The sequence below is a fragment of the Podarcis filfolensis genome (assembly GCF_964270895.1).
Source record: "Podarcis filfolensis genome assembly, chromosome: 12".
In the NCBI taxonomy this organism is placed as follows: Eukaryota; Metazoa; Chordata; class Lepidosauria; order Squamata; family Lacertidae; genus Podarcis; species Podarcis filfolensis.
This window is the reverse complement of record NC_139614.1, coordinates 51,920,833-51,947,422: the sequence shown is the minus strand read 5'-3', so window position 1 is coordinate 51,947,422 and position 26,590 is coordinate 51,920,833. Positions and strand designations below refer to the sequence as shown.

At 45.4% G+C, this 26,590-nt stretch overlaps 1 protein-coding gene across 1 annotated transcript in view; it reads right to left on the bottom strand.

Moving 5' to 3' along the window:
* Positions 1-19,261: 19,261 nt before the first annotated feature.
* LOC310746124 (vasoactive intestinal polypeptide receptor-like) overlaps positions 19,262-26,590 on the bottom strand; it is a 116,489-nt gene continuing 109,160 nt past the window's right edge. The window contains exons 12-13 of the mRNA XM_083579895.1: positions 25,588-25,629; positions 19,262-21,054 (exon numbers count right to left, since the gene is read on the bottom strand). Coding sequence (XP_083436021.1) covers positions 20,863-21,054; positions 25,588-25,629 — 234 coding nt within the window. The 3' untranslated portion in view covers positions 19,262-20,862. The remainder of the gene's footprint in view (positions 21,055-25,587; positions 25,630-26,590) is intronic.

The window sequence follows — 26,590 nt, the reverse complement described above, 5'->3', positions numbered from 1 at the left end:
ATCTACCATATAACATCTAGCTTTGTTTGCATGCCAGAAGCGAAGCGGGTTTTGTTGTTTTTGTTTCGGATTTTGGCTCAGAGAGAGGAACTGTGAGTTTGCATTGGGCTGGACTGAAAACAGAATGTAGCACAGCAGGGCTGCAGATATGGCTCTTAGGAAGGACTGAGAGAGGATTATCAGTTTTGCTCTTTGCTTTTAGCAGCCTGGCTGCTTCCAGTAAGCTCAAGCAGTCCGTCCTGCCTGTCATTTCTCTGCTGGAAATCTCCTGAACCCTGCATTACCTGCACCTGGCAGAGTCATGCTGGGTGAGTTAATGCAGCGTTGCCTTGAGGTACAAAACAAGAAACAAATGTGCACTGTTTTAAAAAATTAATCTTGAGCATGTCTGTCCTGATCCATTAGAAATCTCTGCCAGCAAGCAATGGCTCGGTGAGAGAGAGGTCTAAGACATGGGTAGGCAAACTAAGGCCCGGGGGTCAGATCCAGCCAATTGCCTTCTAAATCCGGCCCACGGACAGTCCAGGAATCAGCGTATTTTTACATGAGTAGAATGTGTCCTTTTATTTAAAATGCTTTTCTGGATTATTTGTGGGGCATAGGAATCTGTTCATTATTTTTTCCCCCTTCAAAATATATTCCGGTCCCCCACAAGGTCTGAGGGACAATGGAATGCCCCCTGCTGAAAAACTTTGCTGACCCCTGGTCTAAGACTTTCTGGACTAGTTAAATGCTGGGGTGAGTTCAGGACCCTGGACAGGGACAGTGGTGCCCTGTCGGCATATAGGATGTTCAGGACCATGGTCAGCAAACATGCAACTGAGAGCAGGTGGAAGAAGATGCTTCAGCACTGGTTTGTTGCAGTTCCCAGAGCCCTATAGTCTAGCCTGGAGGCTCAAGGCTGAAGCCTCACCTTCTGACTGCTGTAACAAGCTAGTAAAAGGGTAAGTGTTGGATGCAGCTGTTGGGAGGTCATGTACTGTCAATGTACAGTGTAGATGTGACCTTGTTGTTGTTTAGTCGTTTAGTCGTGTCCGACTCTTTGTGACCCCATGAACCAGAGCACGCCAGGCACTCCTGTCTTCCACTGCCTCCCGCAGTTTGGTCAAACTCATGCTGGTAGCTTCGAGAACACTGTCCAACCATCTCATCCTCTGTCGTCCCCTTCTCCTTGTGCCCTCCATCTTTCCCAACATCAGGGTCTTATCCAGGGCGTCTTCTCTTCTCATGAGGTGGCCAAAGGATTGGAGCCTCAGCTTCAGGATCTGTCCTTCCAGTGAGCACTCAGGGCTGATTTCCTTCAGATGTGATCTTATTTTCCTCAAAATTCTGGAAACCATGGTTTACCCCTCCCTGGGCTGCTGGTCCCAGCACCCTGAACAAACTACAGTTCCCATGATTCTTGGGGTGTGTGTGTGTGTGTCATGTGCTTTAAATATGACTTAACCGTGCTTTAAGCACAGGCTGTAGATGCGGCAGGCTAGATCTCTGAGTGCTTTGCGGGTGAACAGGCTCTTCTTTTGCCCTGCCCTCATTTTTCTTTCAGATTTCCCCCTCCCCAAACGCTTTTGCCAAGCACTCTCCTCTTGTTAGATTATTTCCCTCAAGAGCCTCCTGGCTCCATCCCCCCACCAGCCCTTTCCCTTTTATCTTTTCAAAAGATGCAAGGAATGAATTGTTCAAAGCCTCTAAATGCCAAACCAAAGGCAAGTTCTGCAGTGCGAAAGACCACTTTCTCCCCCCTACGTGTGGAGGACTTTAAGAGCCCTGAGGGGAGAAAAGGCAACTGCCAAAGAATGGTTATTATGTCTAATAAATAATGGCCTATATTCTGCAGTCCTTGCCCACGGATTTTAGCAGAGATGAGAAACTCAGCCAACATATTAACCAGCCTTGTGCCTTGAACACAACCTTTCAGCTGCTAAACAAGACTTCAGTACAACATATCCAGGCTTCGGCCTCAAGAAAATGGAAGAGTGGAAATTATGATAAAAAGACTTCCTCAAAGCATTTGCAGAGTGCCTTCTTCCTAACCCTTGAGCAGATAGTCCCCATAAATGTGGGATTGTCCCTGGCCAATCGATGAGGTCTTCAGGCCAGTTTGCGGTAGTGGTCCCCTATGGCTCAGTTGCAGGGCGTGCATTCAGTGTCATAGAATTGTAGAGTTGGAAGGGACCTCTGAGGGTCATCTAGTCCAACCCCATGCAGTGCAGGAATCACAGCTACAGAAACCCTGACAGATGCCCACCCAACCTCTGCTTAACAACCTCCAGTGAAGGAGAGTCCACCTTCTGAGATAGTCCATTCCACTGCTGAACAACTCTTCCTGCAAAAAGGTTCTTCCTAATGTTAAGTTAGGCTTTCCTTTCTGGTAATTTGAATCTGTTGGTTTGGGTCCTTCCCTCTACAGCAGCAGAAAACAAGCTTGACCCATCTTCCCTGCGACAGCCCTTTAGATATGAGGAGTTGGCTATCATATCACCTCTCAGTAGCTTGGCTCATTTTTGGGGGGGGGGGATTTCCCAATTTTTTTTTATTGGTTTTCACAATATTATAAACAAACAAACACACACACAAGACAAACAAACATAAATCATAGCCTTATTGAAAATTGCACTTATTAACTTTGTTTCCTCGCTTCCCCTTGGTTGAATTTCATTGCATGTCCTTTTAACGGTTTTCCAAATCCCAATTCTTATGAAATTTATCTTAAACGTTAACATCCTTAAATCTGCAACTTATGGAATTAAACATATTAATTCGTCACTTAACATAAATAAAATCCTAAGCCAATTAAGTATCTGCAAGCTGTTTTCAGTTAATTTAACTAAACATATTTAACTAAGGTAAAGGAACCCCTGACCATTAGGTCCAGTCGTGGCCGACTCTGGGGTTGCAGCGCTCATCTCACTTTATTGGCCGAGGGAGCCAGCGTACAGGGAGCTGGTCATGTGGCCAGCATGACTAAGCTGCTTCTGGCGAACCAGAGCAGCACACGGAAATGCCATTTACCTTCCCGCTGGAGTGGTACCTATTTATCTACTTGCACTTTGATGTGCTTTCGAACTGCTAGGTTGGCAGGAGCAGGGACCGAGCAATGGGAGCTCACCCCGTCACGGGGATTCAAACCGCTGACCTTCTGATCGGCAAGTCCTAGGCTCAATGGTCTAAGCCAATTAAGTATCTGCAAGCTGTTTTCAGTTAATTTAACTTAACATATTTAACTAAATCATTAAATTCAATCCACTCTTCCTGATACTCCTCCTCCTTCTGGTCGCGGACTCTTCCAGTTAGGTCGGCTCGCTCCGAAAAATCCATCATCTTCATCTGCCATTCTTCTATTGTTGGCTCATTCTTTTGAGATACTGATGAGAACTCTTGAAGTGGCTGGCTAAGGTCATTATCTTACAAGGACTCTCCTCCTCCCAGAATGGAGGGGTTGTGAGCGGGAGCAACTTCCCACTGGGGCAGGGAGGCGTGCTCAGCTCCCTGCCCCTGATTGCTTCTGCTGCCACGGCCAAGTCTTTCAGCCAACCAATAAGGCCGGCTGGTGGGCGGGGCTAGCCGCATTTAAACAGCCGTTGCAGCGCTCTGCTCCCAGTCTGTTTATTGGAATATGTGTGCTGTGTTGGAGGATTGGGTAAGTGGCAACATCTACCCCTCCTCTTTTGGGTATTCCGTTGAAGGAATCCGGCGGTCGTGGACCCTGTCTGATGCCCTGCTGGTGGCTAGGGCCATGGCACGACCCCCGGGGAAGCTTCCAGTTGTATTTGCATCAACAAGCTCCTCCCACTGGACTTCCGGGTTGGTGCCACTGTTTAATGGCGGATTCCCTCCGAGCTCCGGAGGGAATCGGCTCCGTAGCGTTTGGGTCTGGCCGCTGCGGCGAAGCGGGGACCCTTAAAATCACAGGCGCGGATGCCTGTGAACACAGAGACTCGGCGGGCACCATTTGCACCCCCCCAATCCGCGACGGAGCCTTTTTAAAGGCTTCGGAACGGAGGCAGGGTAAGGCGTGGTGCTGAGAGTACTCCCTCGTCTACGGAGTGAAGCCGCAAGCCATTGACAGAGAGCGCCAACTTCTTCTAAGAGTGATTGGATCCTAAAACATCAACCCGTGAGTAATACGGAGATTGGAACTTTAAAAAATTTCTTATCTTGGATTTGGAACGAGCGGGAAGGGGCTAAAAAGGAAGTCCACCCCCCCCTCTTTGTAAACAACTTAAAGCAAAGGACTGGGCAGCTAAGGTCGAGAGAATCTGTTTTTTGCTTTTTTTTAACTAAAGATCCTGACCTCACGGTTTGGACATTATAAGAGGATATTCTGGAGGATAAAAAGAATTTTGGGAGCTGAAACTACACCCCCCCCCTAGACCCGGGAACGTCCGATGAGAAAGCCTGTTGCATGGAAGATTTTGACAGCTGTCAAGTGAGCTGCTAGTCAGCTAGTTGTCAGCTGGAAAAAGAGAACATTGTTTCTGCTGTTTTTGCTGGTTTATTCGGGATAACTTGTTGAAAATAAGGTTGATACAAAATAACTGGACTTTTGGTTTTTGAGCTGAAAGGAAGATCAAGGAATTAAATCCCCCTAGAGGGGTAACAAGGATACTACATTACAAAAATGGCTGGAGTGTCTAAATTCCAAGCAGAATTGGACAGAGCACTGGTTCTCTTGGGAAACTTACAAGATGAGTACGATGCTTTGTCTACAGAGGTAGCGCTATTACACTGGACAGTAAACAACAGCTTGGAGTCTGATAAGGATTTGAAACAGGAAGCCTATTCAACTGAACAAATAAATGAAACCGAAAGCGTAGACACGATGGAGCAATATGTTCTTTTTGAAGAAAACGAAGGAGGAGATGGAGGTTTGCAGGAGTCAAAGGAGAGCTACAATATGAGGCCTGACATGATGATAAAAAAGGACAATAAAAACTGGATGCGGAAAGCCTGGTTTGATTGGGAATTTGGAAAATGGAGAGATCCTCTTTTGAGGAGATCTGAAGACCTGAGGATTATAAATTTGTTGAAGGTGGAAGCTGGAGCTGTGGGGACATTTGGATTTGAAAGAAATTTGAAACAAGAGTTGGAATACCCCATAGGCTTTGCTTTTGCGTTTAAGTATGGAGGACTGGCTAGAAGCAACACCGATTCTGTTGGGCCGGAGCCCCTCCGAGACCTGGGGCTTAACATCAAGGTCTATCAAAGAGACCGGCAGAAAGGAACTGAGAGAGACATAAGGGCCTCGGACCTGAGATCTCCAGGCTAAATAAATAATATAAAGACTGATGGATATTGGTTGGGGACTGGAACCGGGAGAAGGGTGGGTGGAGGTTGGGAATCCAAAGGGTACATAAGGATAATTTGCATTGCTTTGTTTGTTTTATATTTTGTTAGTGGTAAGGAAATTGGGTAAACCGTGGAAGGGAAATTTTGGTCGACCTTAGGAAAAAGGTTCAAGAATAAATTAATGAGGTATAAGTATTGATGTGTAATTTTAATAAGGTGAAATTGGTTTTTTTTTTTTCTTTTTTTTTTTAAACTAAGTGAGAATAAGGCTGTTAAAAATAAATGGAGGAAATGGAAAAAAGAAGTAAAGTAAAATAACAGTATGTTAGAATAAATGTTTAAGTTAAGGTGAAGAAATAAGTTAAGGACTTGCTGAATTGACAATTTAAATTGGAATACAAGAAGGGGAGGTGTGAGGAGGTCTGAGAAACAAGGTTGAGGAAAATAAGTATCAGAAACTGTATGTGTTTTTTCTTTTTTTTTTGTTTAGTTTCGAATATTTTGTTTATTTTTTTTTGTTTTTGTTTGTTCTGTGTTTTTTGAAAATACCAATAAATATTTAATAAAAAAAAAAAAACGGAAAAAAAAAAAAACAAGCTCCTCCCACTGGTTGTTAACCCTGATATGACACCCGGCTGTGCAGGGTGGAGTCTGGTATTGCTGTTTCATCCAATGCCTAAGCCAATACTACTCACATGCTGTAACCAACAAAAGTTGTGGCCTAATTTTGCCCATTAACCTAAAATAACACCAGTGTGGTGTAGTGGTTAAGAGTGGTAGACTCATAATCTGGTGAACCGGGTTCGCTTCCCCGCTCCTCCACATGCAGCTGCTGGGTGACCTTGGGCTAGTCACACTTCTCTGAAGTCTCTCAGCCCCACTCACCTCACAGAGTGTTTGTTGTGAGGGAGGGAGGGAAAGGAGAATGTTAGCCGCTTTGAGACTCCTTCGGGTAGTGATAAAGCGGGATATCAACGCCAAACTCTTCTTCTTATTATTATACTCCTATGCGGGTGGCAGGTCGTCGACTCACAATAACCAGTCCAGAAACATCCTCCAGTAGATTCCAGCCCTCACTGGAAGCAGGAATTGGAAGTGAGCCATGGCATTGTCCAGATTGACCCCCCACCCCAGTATGTTCCTATCGCAAATAAACAGCCCTCCATAAAACTGGTCACAGAGGACATGGGAACATGTTACCAGTCCATGGGATCCCACATCCAGGTCTTAAGTTCTTCTTCTTCCTTAAGAATACAATAAAAGAAAGAAACAAAGAAAGGAAAAACTTGGTGCTTACCCCAATATGCCACCCCAGGGAGACCTCCAGCTCTCTGACTTTGATTGACAATGCCTTCTCTCAGCTTGAGCCTCTCTATCTGTCCTCCCCCCCCCCCGCCGACCCCCCGCTTCCTGCCCGTCAAAATAACAGACATTATGCTAGCAATTAGCAATCAGGGCAGCTGGCTCTTGGATCAAAGAAATTGGCTTCTGGACAAACTCGAGTGCTTTTGTCTTTTCAAAGTAAAAGACTATTTTTTAAAAGAAGGAATAAAATAAAAAAAAATGCTGCAAAGCAGTCTTTGAGAGTAAAACGACGACGGGTGCTATTACTGACTTCAGAGAGAATCGCTCACAGGAAGGATCAGTTGCTGAAGAATTGTACTTAAAGGGGAAACACGAAAGAAGCAGCGGTTTGAACTTGAAAGCTGTTTTCTTGCAGGATGGTTGGCATGCATTGCTTTATTCCAAAGTCATCTGCTTTTCTTAAAATCCGTATTAATTAATTAATAAATAATAATAATAATAATAATAATAATAATAATAATAATAATAATAATAATTACCACCCTTGCAAATCCAAATCTTGGCATTCATGAGCACTTCTGATATTAGAGTTGGAATTTGTCCATGCTATTAAGATAAAGAAAAGTCTGGATAGTGATGCTACAGCTTTGCGACTTAGCTACAGTGGCTCAGTTGGTAGGGCACGAGAATCTAATTCTCAGGGCTGTGGGTTCGAACCCCCAAGCTGGGCAAAAGATTCCTGCATTGCAGAGAGCCAGTGTGGTGTAGTGGTTAAGAGCGATAGACTCGTAATCTGGTGAACCGGGTTTGCTTCCCCGCTCCTCCACATGCAGCTGCTGGGTGACCTTGGGCCAGTCACACTTCTTTGAAGTCTCTCAGCCCCACTCACCTCACAGAGTGTTTGTTGTGGGGGAGGAAGGGAAAAGGAGAATGTTAGCCGCTTTGAGATTCCTTAGGGTAGTGATAAAGCGGGATATCAGATCCAAACTCTTCTTCTTCTTCTTCTTTTGGATATTAATCTTTTGCATCTTTATTTTATATCTTATGGTTTATATGGGAATTATTTAATTTGGCTGTGTACCTTTTGATGTTTTCTTTATTGCTCATGACTACTTTTGTTATGTTGTAGTTATGTATTTTTTCTCTCCAGGTTATAGGCCATCTTGAGCACGATTTGAGCTATGGAAAGGCAGCATACGAATAAAATTATGTATGTATGTATGTATGTATGTATGTATGTATGCGGAAGGTCTTCAGCTCAGTTGCAGTCCATCAGCTTCACATGTAAAAGCTCTAAGGTTCAATCCCTGCGCCTCCAGGAAGGGATGAGAGTGTTCTCTGCTTGAAACATTGGAGGAGCTGTTGCCAGTGTTTACAGTTTTGAGCTAGGTGGACCAACAGTGTAAGAAAGTGCCAGGGAATGGTCTGAATCAGAGGAGTGGGAAGATCAGTTCCTCTCTGAAGAGGAGCAGGAGGGAGAAGATTTGTGTGCCCCCCCGATCCAGTGATTTCAAGAGCAGAGAGAGACACAGACACTGAACAGCTCAGGCAGGAGTGACCTGTTGTTGTTTAGTCGTTCAGTCGTGTCCGACTCTTCGTGACCCCATGGACCAGAGCACGCCAGGCACTCCTGTCTTCCACTGCCTCCCGCAGTTTGGCCAAACTCATGCTGGTAGCTTCAAGAACACTGCCCAACCATCTCGTCCTCTGTCGTCCCCTTCTCCTTGTGCCCTCCATCTTTCCCAACATCAGGGTCTTTTCCAGGGAGTCTTCTCTTCTCATGAGGTGGCCAAAGTATTGGAGCCTCAGCTTCAGGATCTGTCCTGCCAGTGAGCACTCAGGGCTGATTTCCTTCAGAATGGAGAGGTTTGATCTTCTTGCAGTCCATGGGACTCTCAAGAGTCTCCTCCAGCACCATAATTCAGAAGCATCAATTCTTCGGCGATCAGCCTTCTTCATGGTCCATCTCTCACTTCCATACCTCACTGCTGGGAAAACCATAGCTTTAACTATATGGACCTTTGTTGGCAAGGTGATGTCTCTGCTTAGTTATGGGAAAATGAAAAGAGAAACAGGATGGAGGGAACAGCCAGCAGAGACGTCATTAGAGAGTTTACAGGACCCTCCCTCCCCAAGAAGTAGGAGGTCCGTCCATATTAGAGAACAAAGAATGCAGAAAGGAGGAGAAGGTGTTGGTTTTCAGGATCTTGCAGGAGACGGAAAAGGGAGGAGGAGTTAGAGTAGCCAACTGCTCTTCTTGTGGGAGAGATGTGGATTTTTGCTTGCAACCACATGACTAAATAAAAGGACTATAAAATATAAAGTGCTCATTAATTCTTGTCTGTGAAGTTATTGAAGGGAGAGGAGGACGGCAGAAAGCTTCCTGTGTTATTTTATTTTTTATTAAATTTGCATGCCATCCTTCATCTGAAGACCTCAGGGCAGTTCACAGCATAAAGATACAAGATAAAAAACACAAAGTAAATAATAAAAACAAGAACAAGCCAAACAAATAACACCTCCCCCCAATTAAAAAGGATACAGGATGTCATTCGGCCAAAGGCCTGGTTAAAGAGGAATGTTAGAATTCCTGCTCCGTGGTTGCAGTCATGGGATTGTTGTCTATCCCATGACAGTGTATGTTTTGACTCCACAGAGTGGGAAGTGACGGAGACAGGATGTTTGTGTTACCGTGTTCCATGAAGTGGGACTATTGTCCTTTGTTTCTTTTCTCTTTGCTGCCTGATGCTAGAGAGAGAGGGAGCCATGTTTCAGTGCTCCGTGTGTGTTTATATGTAAATAAAGTAGATTAGCCAAAATGCTGAGTTGCTGAGGTCTGTCAAGCAAGTTGCGCAAACTCTGTGGATCCCTAAGTGTGCCGATGTCTGTTGGCATCAGTTAATGTGATGTTCGGGCTGAAGAAATCTTCTGAAGCTCCCTAACGAATGACCAGGAGGGAGAGAACATGCCAGTCGGGCATGTGTCTCTGCCAGGGTCCTACTTGAGTGCAGGCTGAACTCCTGACAGTTTTCACCTGGCACCTAAAATTATAAAATGAAGGCACCAGGCGAGTTCCCTGGGGAGAGCATTCCACCAATGGGAAGCCAATGCAGAAAAGTCTGGTTCTTGTTTTGCCACCCTCTGGACCTCTCGTGGAGGAGGCATATGAAAAAGGTCCTCTGATGGGTCAGTTCCTAAGTTCCTATTCTGCAACTCCTGCAGCTGATGATGAGATGCAATTCTACAATGGAGAGAACCCACAGCTCTCAGAGATCCAGAATGAACAACACAAGGTCAACATTCCTGCCTTCTGGCCTCCGGTTTGAGTCTCTCTTCCGCTCGACATTTTAAAAGCTAAAACTTCTCAGGTTTGGAAAACATCATCAAAGCTCTCAGTTCTTTGGCCTCGATAGAGAAGGCCACATCCGGACTTTTTCTAGTATATTTTTCAAAGGTTACTGGACAGCTTTAGAAACAGCAGAGAGTTCCAAACCCCACCCAGGCTGATTCACGAGCCATTGTGAGCATTCTTTAAAGGTTTTCATGGCGAAAAGCCTGTCAATGGTCTCCCTAAAATGCCAAATCTTTGCCCCTGCAAAGCATAGCATTTGCCAACTTTCCTCAGCAACCAAGCCCCAAATGGCTGAGAGATGTTGCTGTTAGCAAGAAATGACCCGGGAAAGGTGAATCTTCATGGCAATGTCCTCAAGACTCCTCAGTTCTTGGTGGGAAGGGAGGAGCGAAGAAAACCAGCTAGGCAAGGAAAGGTTGGGGTCAGGAGTTCTCACAATCTGTGCAACGTCTTTGAGTGACTCAGCCAGAAGATGCGGAAAGCAAAAATAAATTAGAAATAAATAAAGGAGTGTCAGAAAGTCCAAGGACCATTTGTCTTGTAAATCGCGAGGGGGTTATAGCAACAAAAGACATCATCTTATCAACTTGTGATGTTGTTGTTTAGTCGTTTAGTCGTGTTCGACTCTTCGTGACTCCATGGACCAGAGCACTCTTCTCATGAGGTGGCCAAAGTCTTGGAGCCTCAGCTTCAGGATCTGTCCTTCCAGTGAGCACTCAGGGCTGATTTCCTTAAGAATGGATAAGTTTGATCTTCTTGCAGTCCCCTTCATGGATCACTGGCTTGCCGTGGCGAAGGGGCTTGAATAACTCAGAGAAGCTATGAACTATGCCGAGCAGGGCACCCAAGATGGACAGGTCACAGTGGAGAGTTTTGACCAAACGTGATCCACCTGGAGCAGGAACCGGCAAGCCACTCCAGTATCCCTGCCAAGAAAACTCCATGGACAACTTGTGATAGAAATGGATCAAAACTTAGGTTCCTTTACTTAGGGCTATCTTTACAACGGGGAAGGAAAACCCTGCCTCCCCACTGCTGAGGGCCACATTCGTTCAGGGAATTTTTCTTGGGGGCCATGTACTGGCCATGGGTGGAGCTGGGGCCCAAGGTGGATGGAGCCAAACCCTTTTCTCTCCTTCTGCCAGCCCCTGTCCAAATTTTTCCTCTCTTCCCCACATGAACATTAGATTGAGGGCTGCATGAAATTCGATTGAGGATTGCAGGTTGCCCACCCTTGTTTACATGGGAAGTTACTCTTTTATTAAAAACAAGAAAAACATGCCTGAAGAATGAATTTAGATGAGCAGTGTGCAAATGAAGAACTCTTTCCCTCCCCACATTCAGAGATCACACTATATATTTAAAGCACTATGATACCATATTAAACTTCCTCCAAAGGATTCTGGGAACTGTAGTTCGTTAAGGTTAATGAGTGTTTTTAGACCACTATTCCCTTCACAGATCTACAGTTCCCAGAGTGAATAAACAATCCATCTTCACAGGGAGCTATTACCTATCCTTCAAACTGGAGAAACTTGTCACGCATGGCATCTGCCCATTTTTGAAATTAATTTTCTATATGCAATTGTTGTATTTATTGCATTATTGTTTCTAAACTGTTTTTATATATGCCATTATTTTAACTGTTTTTATAGATGTGATTGTTTTATATAGGCTGTTATTCTATTGTGATTTGCTTTAAAACGCCTCACAGGAAGTGATTCATAAATGATAATAATAGTAGCAATAATAATAACAGGGTTCACTGCCTCTTGCCTTTAAACTACAGAAGAAATTCCATTTCTGATGTTCTGCCCTTTGCATGAAGCTCGACTTCCAAACCTCCCAGCGGGTGCCAATTGGGTGTTAAAAATGCCCAGTGATTGAACCTGGCTTCTAAGCTTGTCTCTACAGCAACTTTGCAGCTTTAAAGCGGCAAGGGGCAGCGGGACAGCTGGGCAGGAGACCCGTAGGAGCCAGTGATTTTGGCAATCTCCTATTGGAATTAGAGGGTCACTCAGTGGTCAGAGACGGAGGCTTGGAGGAATACAAATTGACACAGCAGGCAAGCACTCAAGGTTGCGCATTCGCTACTGACCAACAGGTAGAGACGTTTCCCATCAGCCAAGCTGGTGCTCTCAGGGCTCTGTTTTGAGAGCTTCAATACCCCAGGAGACCACTTAATTGTCACCCTTTGAAGCATGAATGAAATGGCACTGCGGGAATCTGGGATGCAGATGCTGGGAGCCAATGTAATGGCGCTTCTCATTAGTGAGAAGCATTTTTCCCTTAATCATATTTGCTCACGGGGAACTGTTTGTTTGATGGGAGTTACCAGTGCAGAGGGAGCTGGAATTGCCTTAACGTTCTGTGCTGCTGTCTAAGAAGCTGCCTTCTATGCAGTGCCAAGTTAAACTATGAACTCCACGAGGCAGTGAGGGCCACCAACTTGGATGGCTTAAAAAGAAGACTAGACTAATTTGTGGAGCTATAGGCTCTCAGATTCCATTTCCTGCCCACAGACTGTCTTGCCAGAGTGGTGCATGCTCTAGTTATCTCTCACTTGGACTACTGCAATGTGCTCTACATGGGGCTACCTTTGAAGGTGACCTGGAAACTACAATTAATCCAGAATGCGGAAGCTAGACTGGTGACTGGGAGTGGCCGCCGAGACCACAAAACACCGGTCCCGAGAGATCTGCGTTGGCTCCCAGTACGTTTCCAAGCACAATTCAAAGTGTTGGTGCTGACCTTTAAAGCCCTAAACGGCCTCGGTCCAGTATACCTGAAGGAGCATCTCCACCCCCATCGTTCAGCCTGGACACTGAGATCCAGCGCCGAGGGCCTTCTGGCGGTTCCCTCATTGCGAGCGCCCGCCCTTCAGATGTGAGGGAAATAAGTAGCTATCTTATCTTTAAAAGACATCTGAAGGCAGCCCTGTTTAGGGAAGTTTTTAATATTTAATGCTGTATTGTTTTTAATACTCGATTGGGAGCTGCCCAGAGTGGCTGGGAAAAACCAGCCAGATGGGCGGGGTATAAATAAATTATTATTATTATTATTATTATTATTATTATTATTATTATTATTATCATTATTCCGTGCACTGCTCTGGTTTTGCCAGAAGCGGCTCAGTCATGCTGGCCAAATGACCTGGAAAAACTGTCTGCGGAAGTGGACAAACGCCGGCTTCCTCGGCCTATAGAGTGAGATGAGCGCCGCAACCCCAGAGTTGTCCATGACTGGACTTAATTGTCAGGGGACCCTTTACCTTTACCTGTTTAGGCTCTCAGTGGCTACAATGGCTGTGTTTTATCACCACTGTTGGAGGCAGCGTTGTCGGTTAGAGAGATGGCGAGTAAAGGGTTACACGATAGAAGCTTATACAATTATGTGGAGGAAGCAGATAGAGGGAAAAGCTCCTCCCTCTCTCCTAACACAAGACCAATGGGCATTCAACGAAACTGAAGATTGGAAGAGTCAGGACAGAGAAAATAAAGGGCTTCTTCGCACAGCGCCATGGTCAAATTGTTAGAATTCCTGCTCCATGATTGCAGTCATGGGATTGTTGTCTTTCACATGATGGTGTATGTTTTGACTCCACAGAGTGGGAAGTGACGAAGACAGGATGTTTGTGTTACTGTGTTCCGTGAAGTGGGACTATTGTCCTTTGTTCTTTTTCTCTTTGCTGTCTGATGCTAGAGAGAGAGGGAGCCATGTTGCAGTGCTCTGTGTGTGTTTATATGTAAATAAAGTAGATTAGCCAAAATGCTGAGTTGCTGAGGTCTGTCATGCAAGTTGTGCAAACTCTGCAGATCCCTAATTGTGCCGGTGTCTGTTGACATCGGTCGCTGTGATGTTCGGGCTGAAGAAAGCTTTTGAAGCTCCCGAGCGATTGACCAGGAGGGAGAGAACATGCCAGTTGGGCATGTGTCTCTACCAGGGTCCTACTTGAGTGTAGACTGAACTCCTGACAGGAACTTGCTCCCCCAGAAGACAACCTAAATGGCTTTAAAAGAGGATTTAGCTTCCTGACGGACAAGGCAATCAATGGCTACCAGTGAGCGCCAGTGTGGTGTAGTGGTTAAGAGCGGTAGACTCCTAATCTGGTGAACCGGGTTCGCTTCCCCGCTCCTCCACATGCAGCTGCTGGGTGACCTTGGGCTAGTCACACTTCTTTGAAGTCTCTCAGCCTCACTCACCTCACAGAGTGTTTGTTGTGGGGGAGGAAGGGAAAGGAGATTGCTAGCTGCTTTGAGACACCTTAGGGTAGTGATAAAGTGGAATATCAAATTAAACTCTTCTTCTTCTACTACCCACAATGGCTCTGCCCTGCCTCTCTCTCTCTCTCTCTCTCTCTCTCTCTCTCTCTCTCTGACCTGTGAATGACCTGCTCTGCCTGTCATTTCTGTGACACAGGAACAGAGTTTGCGGACCTATTCCCAGCCTGGCAGGAACACTCAGGGTGCAAAGCAAGAGTCAGCGATCGGTATGGCCTGAGTTTGAAGTCTGCTGCTCCTGATTTAGACCACCACCAGCCCAAACCAGCACCTTGTTGCAAGGTTGTTGTGAAAAAACGACCATCCTCCCCGAACTCTCCTCAAAAGTTGCAGCGAGGGAGCTGCCCCAATTTTTGCCTCTTTCGTTAGCTCACGTGGAAGAGTGGAAGTCCGAATTGCCTTCCAGTGCAGCCTGCTGGAGACGTGTGACATTTCCTACTGCCGTTAGCAATCTGCTTTGAAGCGCCTCGTTTCATGCTAAATAGGTCACGGCCGATGCAGCGAGATGGGTAGCGCGTTGGAAGCAACGAGAAACCCTTCTAAATCACCAGGAGGCAATTGAGCCGCTCGCGTTGTATGTTGCAGATTCGAGGAACTTAAAACAGAAAGCAAATAGCAATGCACATTCCAAACCCATTATAGATGAATAACCTTGAGGAATTTAGCAAATACAAGCCAATTTTCAGCTGGCTAGAGAATGCATGCTGCTTTAATTCAGGGATGGCTATAGTGCAGGGGTGCCCAAACTTTTTTCAAAGAGGGCCAGATTTGAAGAACTGAACATGCGTGAGGGCCAAAGTTGTAGAGCTTTTTTTTTCACGATTGGAGTTACTGATTTAGGATTTTACCCCAGGATATACTGCCACAGGGGCTGGATTAAATCAACCATCGGGTTGGATTAATAATAATAATAATAATAATAATAATAATAATAATAATAAATTTTATTTATACCCCGCCCTTCCTGGCCAGAGCTGGGCTGAGGGCAGCTAACAACAGTAAAATTACAGTAAAAACATAATAGGGGGGAATAAACACCAATTTAAAATACAGGTTAAAATGCAATTTAAAATGCAGCCTCATCAAAACCATAAGGGGAGGGAAACATAAGGGTCAGACTGAGTCCAAACCAAAGACCAGGTGGAACAGCTCCGTCTTGCAGGCCCTGCGGAAAGATGTCAAGTCCTGCAGGGCCCTGGTCTCCTGTGATAGAGCGTTCCACCAAGTTGGGGCCAGTACTGAAAAGGCCCTAGCCCTAGTTGAGACCAATCTAACCACCTTGCGACCTGGGACCTCCAAAATGTTGTCATTTGTGGACCTTAAGGTCCTCTGTGTGGCATACCAGGAGAGGCGGTCCCATAGGTACGTGGGTCCTAGGCCGCAAAGGGCTTTAAAGGTCAAAACCAGCCCCCAAAACAGACTTTGGACATGCCTGCTATAACGGGAGACATCAGACAGGTTGTTTGCAGGACATTAGAGAGCACCTCCCTAGGTTTGCCTGTCAGAATCAGCCCCACTGCCAGCAGAACCCCCTCTTGCTGCTGAGAGGAAGGTGGTCAGGAGCATGGCTTTGACCCTCGGCTTCCAAGTAGCAACACTTTGCAGAATGCCCCAGGTCCTGCTGATTTCAGCGAGAGCCAGGGTGTTCCAGCTGCGGAAGTGGTAGTGAGTGGGTTGGGGTGCTGGGAGGGGAGGAGACAGCCATTCCCATTTTGCCTCAGGTGGCAAAACGAGACAAGTCACCACTATTCTATACAGCAAGGATGGGGATTAATTAGTTCTCTTTGCATTTAAGGTGAACCTACCTAACAAGGTCTATATAGTTAAAGCCATGGCTTTCCCAGTAGTGATGTATGGAAGTGAGAGCTGGACCATAAAGAAGGCTGATCGCCGAAGAATTGGTGCTTTTGAATTATGGTGCTGGAGGAGACTCTTGAGAGTCCCATGGACTGCAAGAAGATCAAACCGATCCATTCTGAAGGAAATCAGCCCTGAGTGCTCACTGGAAGGACAGATCGTGAAGCTGAGGCTCCAATACTTTGGCCACCTCATGAGAAGAGAAGACTCCCTGGAAAAGACCCTGATGCTGGGAAAGATGGAGGGCACAAGGAGAAGGGGACGACAGAGGACGAGAAGGTTGGACAGTGTTCTCGAAGCTACCAGCATGAGTTTGACCAAACTGCAGGAGGCAGTGGAAGACAGGAGTGCCTGGCGTGCTCTGGTCCATGGGGTCACGAAGAGTCAGACACGACTAAACGACTAAACAACAACACCTAACATGCATGAATGAATTCTGAAAAATGGGCAGGGAAACTCAGGCAAACTTCCATGTGGAATTCTAAAATAAAGAATCACCAAGTGATGTGGGAGTTGGGTGAACTGAGCAGAAGGTTGGAACAATAGTAACTGTGGTCTTTGGAACTCCCTGCCCATTGTTTTCAGGCAGGTGCCTTCATTGAGCTGTTTTCAGCAGCTGCTAAATCTGTTTGCTTGTTTGCCTCCCCAGATACGTAAAGCTGACATGTATTTGGGAGATGCAATTTCATTTTATGACGTCTATTTTTAACTGATGAATGCACAGAGGTGGCAATGCCTCTAAGTACCAGTTGCCGGAAAACCAGGTGGGAGAATGCTGATCTTGAGCTCAAATCCTGCTCTCTTGCTTATGGTTGGCCCCTGTGAGAACAGGATGCTGGACTAGATGGGCCATTGGCCTGATCCAGTAGGCTCTTCTTATTTGTGTGGGTCCTGTAGGAGAGGCCGTGCCCAGCGCCCTCTGTTGTGATTTAGCCAAGGTCAATAATGTCTAGGCAACACGATGACCACATACATAAGTAATAGACAATCTTTATAGAATTCCTTCAAATCATAAAAAATTCAAAATGAAATCTTTATTCTCAAAGTCTCTGAAAATCTTTAAATGAAGCGAGGTAACAAACTTAGTATGGTGGAAGACAAGCTGTGAAGCTTTGTCTTTTTTCAACAATGAAGTCCAACACTGAACAGTAATTTCGGATATTGACTATTGTTTCGTAGAATTCTTCATCAGCGTGGTGGGTGGATATAGAATGCTTCAGAAACCCATCTTGTTTTGAATGAATGTATATAAATGAAAATATCAAATGCTGTGGAACAGTGTTCATGTAATAATACATTTTGATATTTTCATTTATATCAATTCAAAGCTTGTCTTACACCGTACAAAATTTGGTACCTCGCTTCATTTAAAGATTTTCAGAGACTTTGAGACCAAAGATTTCATTTTGAACTTTTTATGATTGGAAGGAATTCTATAAAGATTGTCTATTACTTATGTATATGGTCATCGTGTTGCCTAGACATTGTTGACGTTCTCTTTGTAACACAGGGATTTATTTGGTGATTTAGCCAAGGCCCAATGGGATCCAAAGAAAAGAGTTTTGCCACAGCCTTGAGGTAGGCTGTTTTCACTGCCAGTGATGAACTTTCAGCTCCATTAGTTAGTAGCAAAAGGAGATTAACTAAAGCAGGCGGAGGCAGCTGCCACCTGTTCATCTGCAGAAGATGATCCTTGTTTCTTTTCTTGGATTTTATTGACTTTAGTGCCTTGGAAACTGGGCCCCTTGGTATAAATTCTTAATCAGGCAAAGGGTTAGAGATGGGTTATTATTATTTTTCTTTTGACTTCCTTTATCCTGTATCTGGCCTCCTTATTTACTTCTTCTAAGCTGTTTCCTTTACGAATAATTATTAAGATTTTTCTAATTATAACTTTTATCGTCTTTTATTTGGTTGTTTGTCTTGTTGTATGTTATGCTGATTGTATGTTATGTTCCCGTTTAATGAGGGTGGATTTCGGTATTGAGAGGGTGGGGGGTTTATGTTATGTTGTAAATAAAATTTCCAATAAAAAAATTAAAAAATAATAAAATAAAATAATTTTTATTTTTCTTTTGAAAACAACACAGCCCAGCTGCAGCCTCTCTAGGAGCTGCGCCACTTAAATGGGATTTATTTCTGAGTCCCCTATAAACATATCGGGGAAGCTCTCTTTCTTTTTTTAAATGATGAGTTGATTCCCCCCCCCCAAGCATCTAGTGATGAGCGAGAAGCATAATGTGGCCCTCCAGTTCTCCTTCTCTGGCCCTTTCCAGTCTGCATCCCCTCAGTCCACACCTCAAACTGCTCCAGTTCTTCCACCCCCCCCCTGTGCTTTTGGCATGCCTGAATGTGTCCTTGGACACTGATAGGGTACCTTGCTTGCCTGGGTGGAATAAAGGACAGAGTGATGGGTCCAGGTGTATGTCGAAGCTCCTGCCTTTTACTGTACAAAGCTAGGAATCATGCCAGTTGTTCCACCTACTGCCGCCTCTGGCCCCACCCACCCTGGAAGGTCGCCCATGAAAGGAAATTGCCCCCCAGGCTGAAAAAAAACCCCATTCCTGCTCTTCGTCTATCAACAGAAGGCTCTCCTCTCATTTCCCATAGATGGGGAAGTGAGTTGGGCGCCATTTTGAATCAAGATGGTGGAGTGAACCTTTCAAAGTCATACCGATTTTTTTAGTTTCTTGGAATTCCTCAGCAAGGCTGGGTACGAGGCTGCTAGGAGTACATAAATGCTTTGCAGTAGCCGTACAGTGGTACCTCGGGTTAAGAACTTAATTTGTTCTGGAGGTCCATCCTTAACCTGAAACTGTTCTTAACCTGAGGTACCACTTTAGCTAATGGGGCCTCCCGCCACTGCCACGCTGCTGGAGCACAATTTCTGTTCTCATCCTGAAGCAAAGTTCTTAACCTGAGGTACTATTTCTTGGTTAGAGGAGTCTGTAACCTGAAGCGTCTGTTACCTGAAGCGTCTGTAACCTGAGGTACCACTGTACTGGGAAGAGTTTGGTTACCACTTTCCTATAAGTAGAGTTTAAGCACAGCACTTTTTTCCCCTTACCAGTTTATTATTTCCTCAACGCAATGGCAGCCACAAATGAAGAGATTCCTCCTCCCGCCCCACCCGCACCATTATGAAATGGAAAAAAAGAGACACCTTCAAGATGAACCATTGAAAGGCTAAGGGTCCAAACTATTTACAGTTCCAAGTCTGGCGAAATAAATAACACACAGTCAAAGTTCATAAGGAACAAGGCAGGCTCCGTGTCTGCACTGGCCAAGAGGAGATGGTGAGAATCGTCACACTGAGAAATGGTCGTTGGTGGAAAGAGGGAGGGCTTCTGCGCACACACAGTCTGTGCTGCTCTCTGAAGAGCAGGCTCAGAAAGTTCCAGAATATTTACAAGAGGGCGGAATTAAGAACTCTGGCACCTGAAGGGGAAGTAGCCAAGGGCAGGATGATCGGCGAACAAGTTGGTCCTCTGCCTGCTTTCCATCTGAACCATGCGCATAACAGGCTCCCGAACTGAGAGTCCATGAGTTATCAAGAGCGCACAAGTCTCATTCCCCCTTGCATGCTTTCTGTCCTTTTCAGAATCCACAGGGTTTGCAATATCAACAATGGAGGTAACATGAAAACAGAGGTCCTTCCACCAGCTTGTAGCATCTGGGTATGTGTCAACAGACCCTGGCGGTAGAGTCTCCCTGTCCAAGCTGCTCAGAAGATGCAGATGTCACCACCCAGCCTGGAAAGGGCAAGCCTAGTTAGGAAGGGCATATTATTCACCCATCCCACATGCAGGTCAAGGAACCTGGTGAATCGTGTTTTCTCCAACCAGCAGATGTTCCCAACACCAAGAAATGGAACATCTCTCCTTTCTTTTTTTGATGGGAGGGATTGCTTGATGGTTGAAGTTGGGGAGAGAGCACATGAGATGTAGCTGATTCAAAAGCAGCGTGTAAACCACTGCTTGTCACTTCAGGAGGGGCCACAGCTTACTGGGAGCACTTGTGCTCTGCATGCAGAAAATCAATCCCTGGTATCTCCAGTTGAAAGTGCCCCTAGGCAGCACAGCCTAGAGAGCCTCTTGCTGAGACCCTGCCCATCAGGGTTGTCAATTATTGCACTTCCTGGACCGATGGTTTCCTCCCCCAAACAGAATAGAAGACAACCTTTTCCAGGAGTGCCTTTGGGGACCCAGTTAAAGCTTCAGATATACAACCAACAGAGCATTCAGGATGACCCCATGCTGTCTCTGGAGTTGAGATGGCCTTCTGGCTTCTGAAGTTTATCTGGAGACAGAGGCTTAGTTGGCTGCATCCTGTCCAGGGAGCATCTCTCTGATCAAATGATTCCTTCTCTCCCAGGAAAGATCTTGGGGGATGAGGTCACCACACCTGCTCCTTCCCCCCATTGGCTCATTCTGCACCTGTTGGTTGAGAGCTGCAAAGGCAGGCTCTCTCTTATCCACCATGCACTGAGATTCCGCTGCATTCACAAGTGCTCCAACCACACCCAGAACTTAAAGACTTGAGAAGAACCAAAGGGAGACTCCACCAGCCAACCAGGCCTCTCCTTATCCTGAACATCTGGCTTCCGCTATTCCAGTGTTTTGTCTTGCTTTGGTTGACAGAAGAGTGTTCTGTCTTAAAAAAAAAGAATGCACATACACAACTTCACACCTGTCACCCTTAATCCTGGCTGGTGCCATGTTCCTCTCCCATTGCTTTGTGTCCCACCCATTTGGTCCCTTGGTCATTCGCGTCTGGGTCTCAAACCAGAGACAAGTCAGCTTGGAAGCTGGAGCAGCGCCTGCTCTTGGGGCTGCACTTGGTCAGCATGGAGATTTGGGTGCTGAAGTTGGTCCCATTGCTGCCCATGGAGGGGTGATGATATTTCATGTCGGAGCCCAGGAACCTCTCCATGTGCCACCTTCGCCACTTCCGCTTCAGCTCGGCTTGGACCTAAAGAAGGGAGCAAGGAGAGGGAGAGGGCAGATGAACTGGGGAAGGGAGAAAGAAGGAGGTCTTCTGGATTTGTGGATGTGCTTCGTGGTGAAGGGACAGGTTACCCAAACCTGAATGTGCAGCTACCCGAACCAGGCCCCAATAACTCCCAAATTCCTTCTTCAAGGATCCATTAGCTAAAATCCATTAACTTGAGCTGTATAAAACAGGACCCAGCTGTGCAAACAGCCTTGTCAGTTCCAAGTGGAGACGGGATGGCAGATCTGGGGCTTATCTTGTAGGTTGTAAATATCCTGACCACTCTGACGCACAGACCTTGCAAGACAATAATAAACTCTTTCTCTGACCCAACCTTGGTGTCTGATTGACTCCTTCCTCCCTTCCGGGAGCAACACAGACCCAACCAATGGGAAAGGTCTGAAAGGCTACAGTGGAGCTCTTCTAGGCTGAGAGCCAGGGTGGTGTGGCGGGTCAAGCGTTGGACCAGGACTTGGAAGACCGGGGTTCGAGTCCCCAATCACCCATGAAGATCACTGGGTGACCTTGGGGGCCAGTTGCTGCCTCTCAGCTTAACCTACCTCACAGGGTTGTTGCTCCTTGAACTCTTTGGAGAAAAAGGTGGGATATAAATGCAATTGATAAAACAAATACAGCCATACCTTCGTTTTCGAACAGCTTAGTTCTTGAACGTTTTGGCTCCTGAACGCCACAAACCCAGAAGTGACTGTTCCGGTTTGTGAACTATTTCCCCCCCCCCCCATTTTTAAAATTAATTTTCCAAATTTATAACAAATACAACACAAAACAAAAAACAAAACATATAAAAAGAACAAACAAACATATAAGATTTCTTCCAATCAAAAATCCAAATTAATTTCCATTATTAAATGACTTCCTCGTATCCTTCCTAACTGATTTTCATTAAATCTCATTTTAGCAATTTCCCAATATTCACGTTCTAATATAATTAACTAGTTCAAATTACTACCTTTCTTTACATCATAATCTCAATCCATAGTATTATACAATTCAACATACTTAAATCCTAAGCCAATTTAGCACTTGCAAGTACTTCCACTTAGGTGGTTTGCGAACTATTTTTAGAAGCCAAATGTCCGATGGGGTTTCTGAATGACTGCAGGAGCTTCCTGCAGACAATCAGAAGCTGCGCTTTGGTTTCCGAATGTTTTGGAAGTTGAATGGACTTCTGGAACGGATTCCGTTCGACTTCCAAGGTACGACTGTAATTGCATTCATCATGGGGATGATGGAAATGCTTGCTGCATTTTGCAGCCATGTGAATCTTGCTTACCACAAATTGCATTTCACCACCCAAAATATCTGTCTTTCTCTAAATCTTCCTTCCTTCCTTCCTTCCTTCCTTCCTTCCTTCCTTCCTTCCTTCCTTCCTCTCTCCCCCCTCTCTCATTCCCTCTTTTTCCCTTTATTACTTTTTCATTCTCCCCCACCCACTCTTTTCTTCTTTCTTTCTCTACATTACTTACTTTCCTTCTTTCCTCCCTTCTAAATATATCCTGCCCTTCGTCTGAAGGCTCCAGGGCAAGTTACAGCAATAGGCAAATGAAACCATCAATAATAAAAGAGAGATTTAAAACCAGCAAAATAATAGTGTTTTTTGTTTTTTTTAAAGAATACCTATTAGTTTTCTGCAGTCTTCTGCCAGGCTTTCAAATGTAGGCTGCAGAAAACTGACAGGTATTTCTTTTTTAAAAAAAATCTATTATTTTGCTGGTTTTAAATCTCTCATTATTTGCTGGTTCTAAATCTCTCTTATATTATTGATGCTTTTATTTACCTATTGCTGTAACTTGCCCTGGGGCCTTCAGACAAAGGGCAGGATATAAGTAGAGGCCTCTTGAGCCATGGAGTAAAGTCAGGGAAACTTGCTCAATGATGGAGAGTATTCATTAAGAGAGGGCGTTTAAAACACCCAAAGGATTTTTTGAAGCAGAAGGGGAAATGGCATAGCAGTGCCCAACCTAACAGTTCAGTTGAGGGAGCAGCTGACATTTGGCTCACCCCCTCTTCTGAGCAGTTTCCATTCAAGACCCTATTGGGGTGTTCACTCAAACAGTTAAGAATTGAAGGACTGTTTTGGGGGGACAGGGGGCAGGCAGGTGTGGAGGATGTCAGGAGCTCGTCCTACTCTTGAGTAGGACCCTGGCAGAGACACATGCCCGACTGGCATGTTCTGTCCCTCCTGGTCGATCATTCGGGAGCTTCAAAAACTTTCTTCTGCCCGAACAGCACAGCGACCGATGCCAACAGACACTGGCACACTTAGGGATCCGCAGAGTCTTCGCAGCTTGCGTAACAGACCTCAGCAACTCAGCATTTTGGCTAATCTACTTTATTTACATATAAACACACACGGAGCACTGAAACATGGCTCCCTCTCTCTCTAGCATAAGACAGCAAAGAGAAAAAGAAGAAAGGACAATAGTCCCACTTCACGGAACACAGTAACACAAACATCCTGTCTCCGTCACTTCCCACTCTGTGGAGTCAAAACGTACACCGTCATGTGATAGACAAAAATCCCATGACTGCAATCATGGAGCAGGAATTCTAACAGAGGACTCCCTGGTCCTGAATGGGGTAACTGTGCCCCTGAAGGACCAGGTGCGCAGCCTGGGAGTCATTTTGGACTCACAGTTGTCCATGGAGATGCAGGTCAATTCTGTGTCCAGGGCAGCTGTCTACCAGCTCCACCTGGTACGCAGGCTGAGACCCTATCTGCCCGCAGACTGTCTCGCCAGAGTGGTACATGCTCCGGTTATCTCCCGCTTGGACTACTGCAATGCCTTCTACGTGGAGCTACCTTTGAAGGTGACTCGGAAAACACCAATTAATCCAGAATGTGGCAGCTAGACAGGTGACTGGGGGTGGCCGCCGAGACCATATAACGCCGGTCCTGAAAGACCTACATTGGCTCCCAGTATGTTTCTAAGCACAATTCAAAGTGTAGGTGCTGACCTTTAAAGCCCTAAATGGCCTCAGCCCAGTATACCGGAAGGAGCGTCTCGACCCCATCTTTCAGCCCAGACACTGAGGTCCAGCGCCGAGGGCCTTCTGGCGGTTCTCTCTCTGTGAGAAGCGAAGTTACAGGGAACCAGACAGAGGGCCTTCTTGGTGGTGGCACCCGCCCTGTGGAATGCCCTTCCATCAGATGTCAAGGAAATAAACAACTACAGTGGTACCTCGAGTTAAGAACTTAATTCGTTCTGGAGGTCTGTTCTTAACCTGAAACTGTTCTTAACCTGAAGCACCACTTTAGCTAATGGAGCCTCCCGCTGCTGCCACGCGATTTCTGTTCTCACCCTGAAGCAAAGTTCTTAACCCAAGGTACTATTTCTGGGTTAGTGGAGTCTGTAACCCGAAGCGCCTGTAACCCGAGGTACCACTGTATCTGACTTTTAGAAGACATCTGGAGGCAGCCCTGTTTAGGAAAGTTTTTAATGTTTGATGTTTTATCATGTTAATATTCTGTTGGGAGACGCTGAGAGTGGCTGGGGAAACCCTGCCAGATGGGCTGGGTAATAATAATAATAATAATAATAATAATAATAATAATAATAATAATTGCACAGGGGGTAAGCTGGGGCAGCATCTGACAGCCCTGCGCCACTGAACATCTCCATATCCATGCATTAGGAGGAACACCAGTAGAGGGGAACCTGCTGTATGCAGGTAAGTCTCCTCTAATGTATAGAACCCTGAATGAACAGCTGCCCTGAGTTCCAGTTCACACGGGGAGCCTCTGTGTGCATTTAGCAGAAATATCTCTCTATTGAAGGCCTCTCCAATGTATGGAGGGTGGAGGCCAGCAGACGCAGCTCCTCCTCCTCCATCATGCAATTCTTAATCTTGGCAGTGAACACCCAATAGGGCTCATGTGACTTTAAGAACTGCTGCCTGGGTTTGCTTATTTTCCTCTTCCCTCCTCCTCCCTTTTTCCTTCTGTGCTGTGCCTTTTAGATCATAAATCTACAGGCATGGGCTTGTTTTGTTTTAAATCTGTGTATAGTGTCCAGTAAATTCTAGGCGCTTTTACGAAACAACGGCAATGTTGCTCTCATTCGGTCTACGTTCCTTGTTCTGTGAAACTAAAATATCTTAAACGAACCCCATATCAAAAGACAGCAGTAATTATTAAAAGTCCTCAGAGGTTTGGAGAGCCATTGCAACTTGTCTCAGTGGCTCGTGGGGGTTGGGATTCCCTTGTAGTGATGAATATCTGACCTCAGTTTGGCTTTGGCTCTCGTGTATATTTCGTTCCAACATCTGAGAAATACTTATTTTTCCATTGTTAAACCATGCGTCATAATTTGTTAAGCTCTGCATTATGCATTGCGGTGCAAGAATAAGGAGCAAATTCAATTAAATTTGATCGATGAATTAGTTGGCGGAGCAGCAAAAAGGCAGGTCATTAATGAACTAAACGTTATTTAATCGCTTGGCAGCCCCAGTAATGCTTGTTTCCTTTGCAAATATCATGGCTGATCTTACCTCTCCGTTGAGGAAGCAGTACAAGACAGCCACCACAAAGCCCTAGAAAAGGGGGGAATAGAAAAGAAGAGACAACATAGATTTTTATTTCATTGCCTTTGTTTTAGGGACATATTTAAATGTGTAGCCTCACCCCCACATTCCAAAGGCTAGGGAAGAGTTTGTATCAAGTTCCAATGGAACATTCCGTTCAAATTCTTCCCAGACAAGAGAGAAAGAGCAAAAAAAGTCAAAGTTTTATGTCAAGAAGAGAGCAGAATCCCTTGCTTAATACAAGCACGGCAGGAGTTTTCTAAGTGCATCTCTACTGGATCACCCCAGCATTACCCACAAAGACATCCAATCTTGGGCATTGTGCATAGCTGTCAAGCGTCCCTTATTTGGCGGGACAGTCCCTTATCCCAGCGCCATGTCCCGCTGCTGTCCCTTATTGATGATGTCCCTTAAATAAGCTACTGAAGGTAATGGGGCCCTTTCTATGTCTAGCTGTGCTTTGTCAAAAACAAATTGTTGCTGTTTTTGTGTTGAATATATGCTATATGGTGATGTATGGACCTAATAGGTATCTAAAGCCATTTGCACGCAACAAAATACGTATTTTATCAAAGTAATTGTTGATCCCTTATTTTGGCTGCTGATCCCTTATTTCCGAGGCTGCTGCTCCCTTATTTTCAAATCCGTAAGTTGACAGCTATGGCATTGTGGGAGATACAAAATGGCGGCCAGGATGACAACTGCTGATGCAGATGCATTAAAAAATATATCTTAGAATAAAGAAGAAGCTATTTTGTTGCTAATGGTGAGATCTCTTCCACAAGAGACATGGTGAAAAATTCCCCTCCATGAAAATAATGCAAAAAAAAATCCCACCTCCGCATATCACCAATCCCGCTAACCATCTTCTTCCCCAATGCACAGTTGCAAGAGACTGGTCTAGGGGGCACCACCAGAAATGGGGCAACAATAAGCCAGTTTCCCATATGTCCTGCTTACGGGTCTCCCG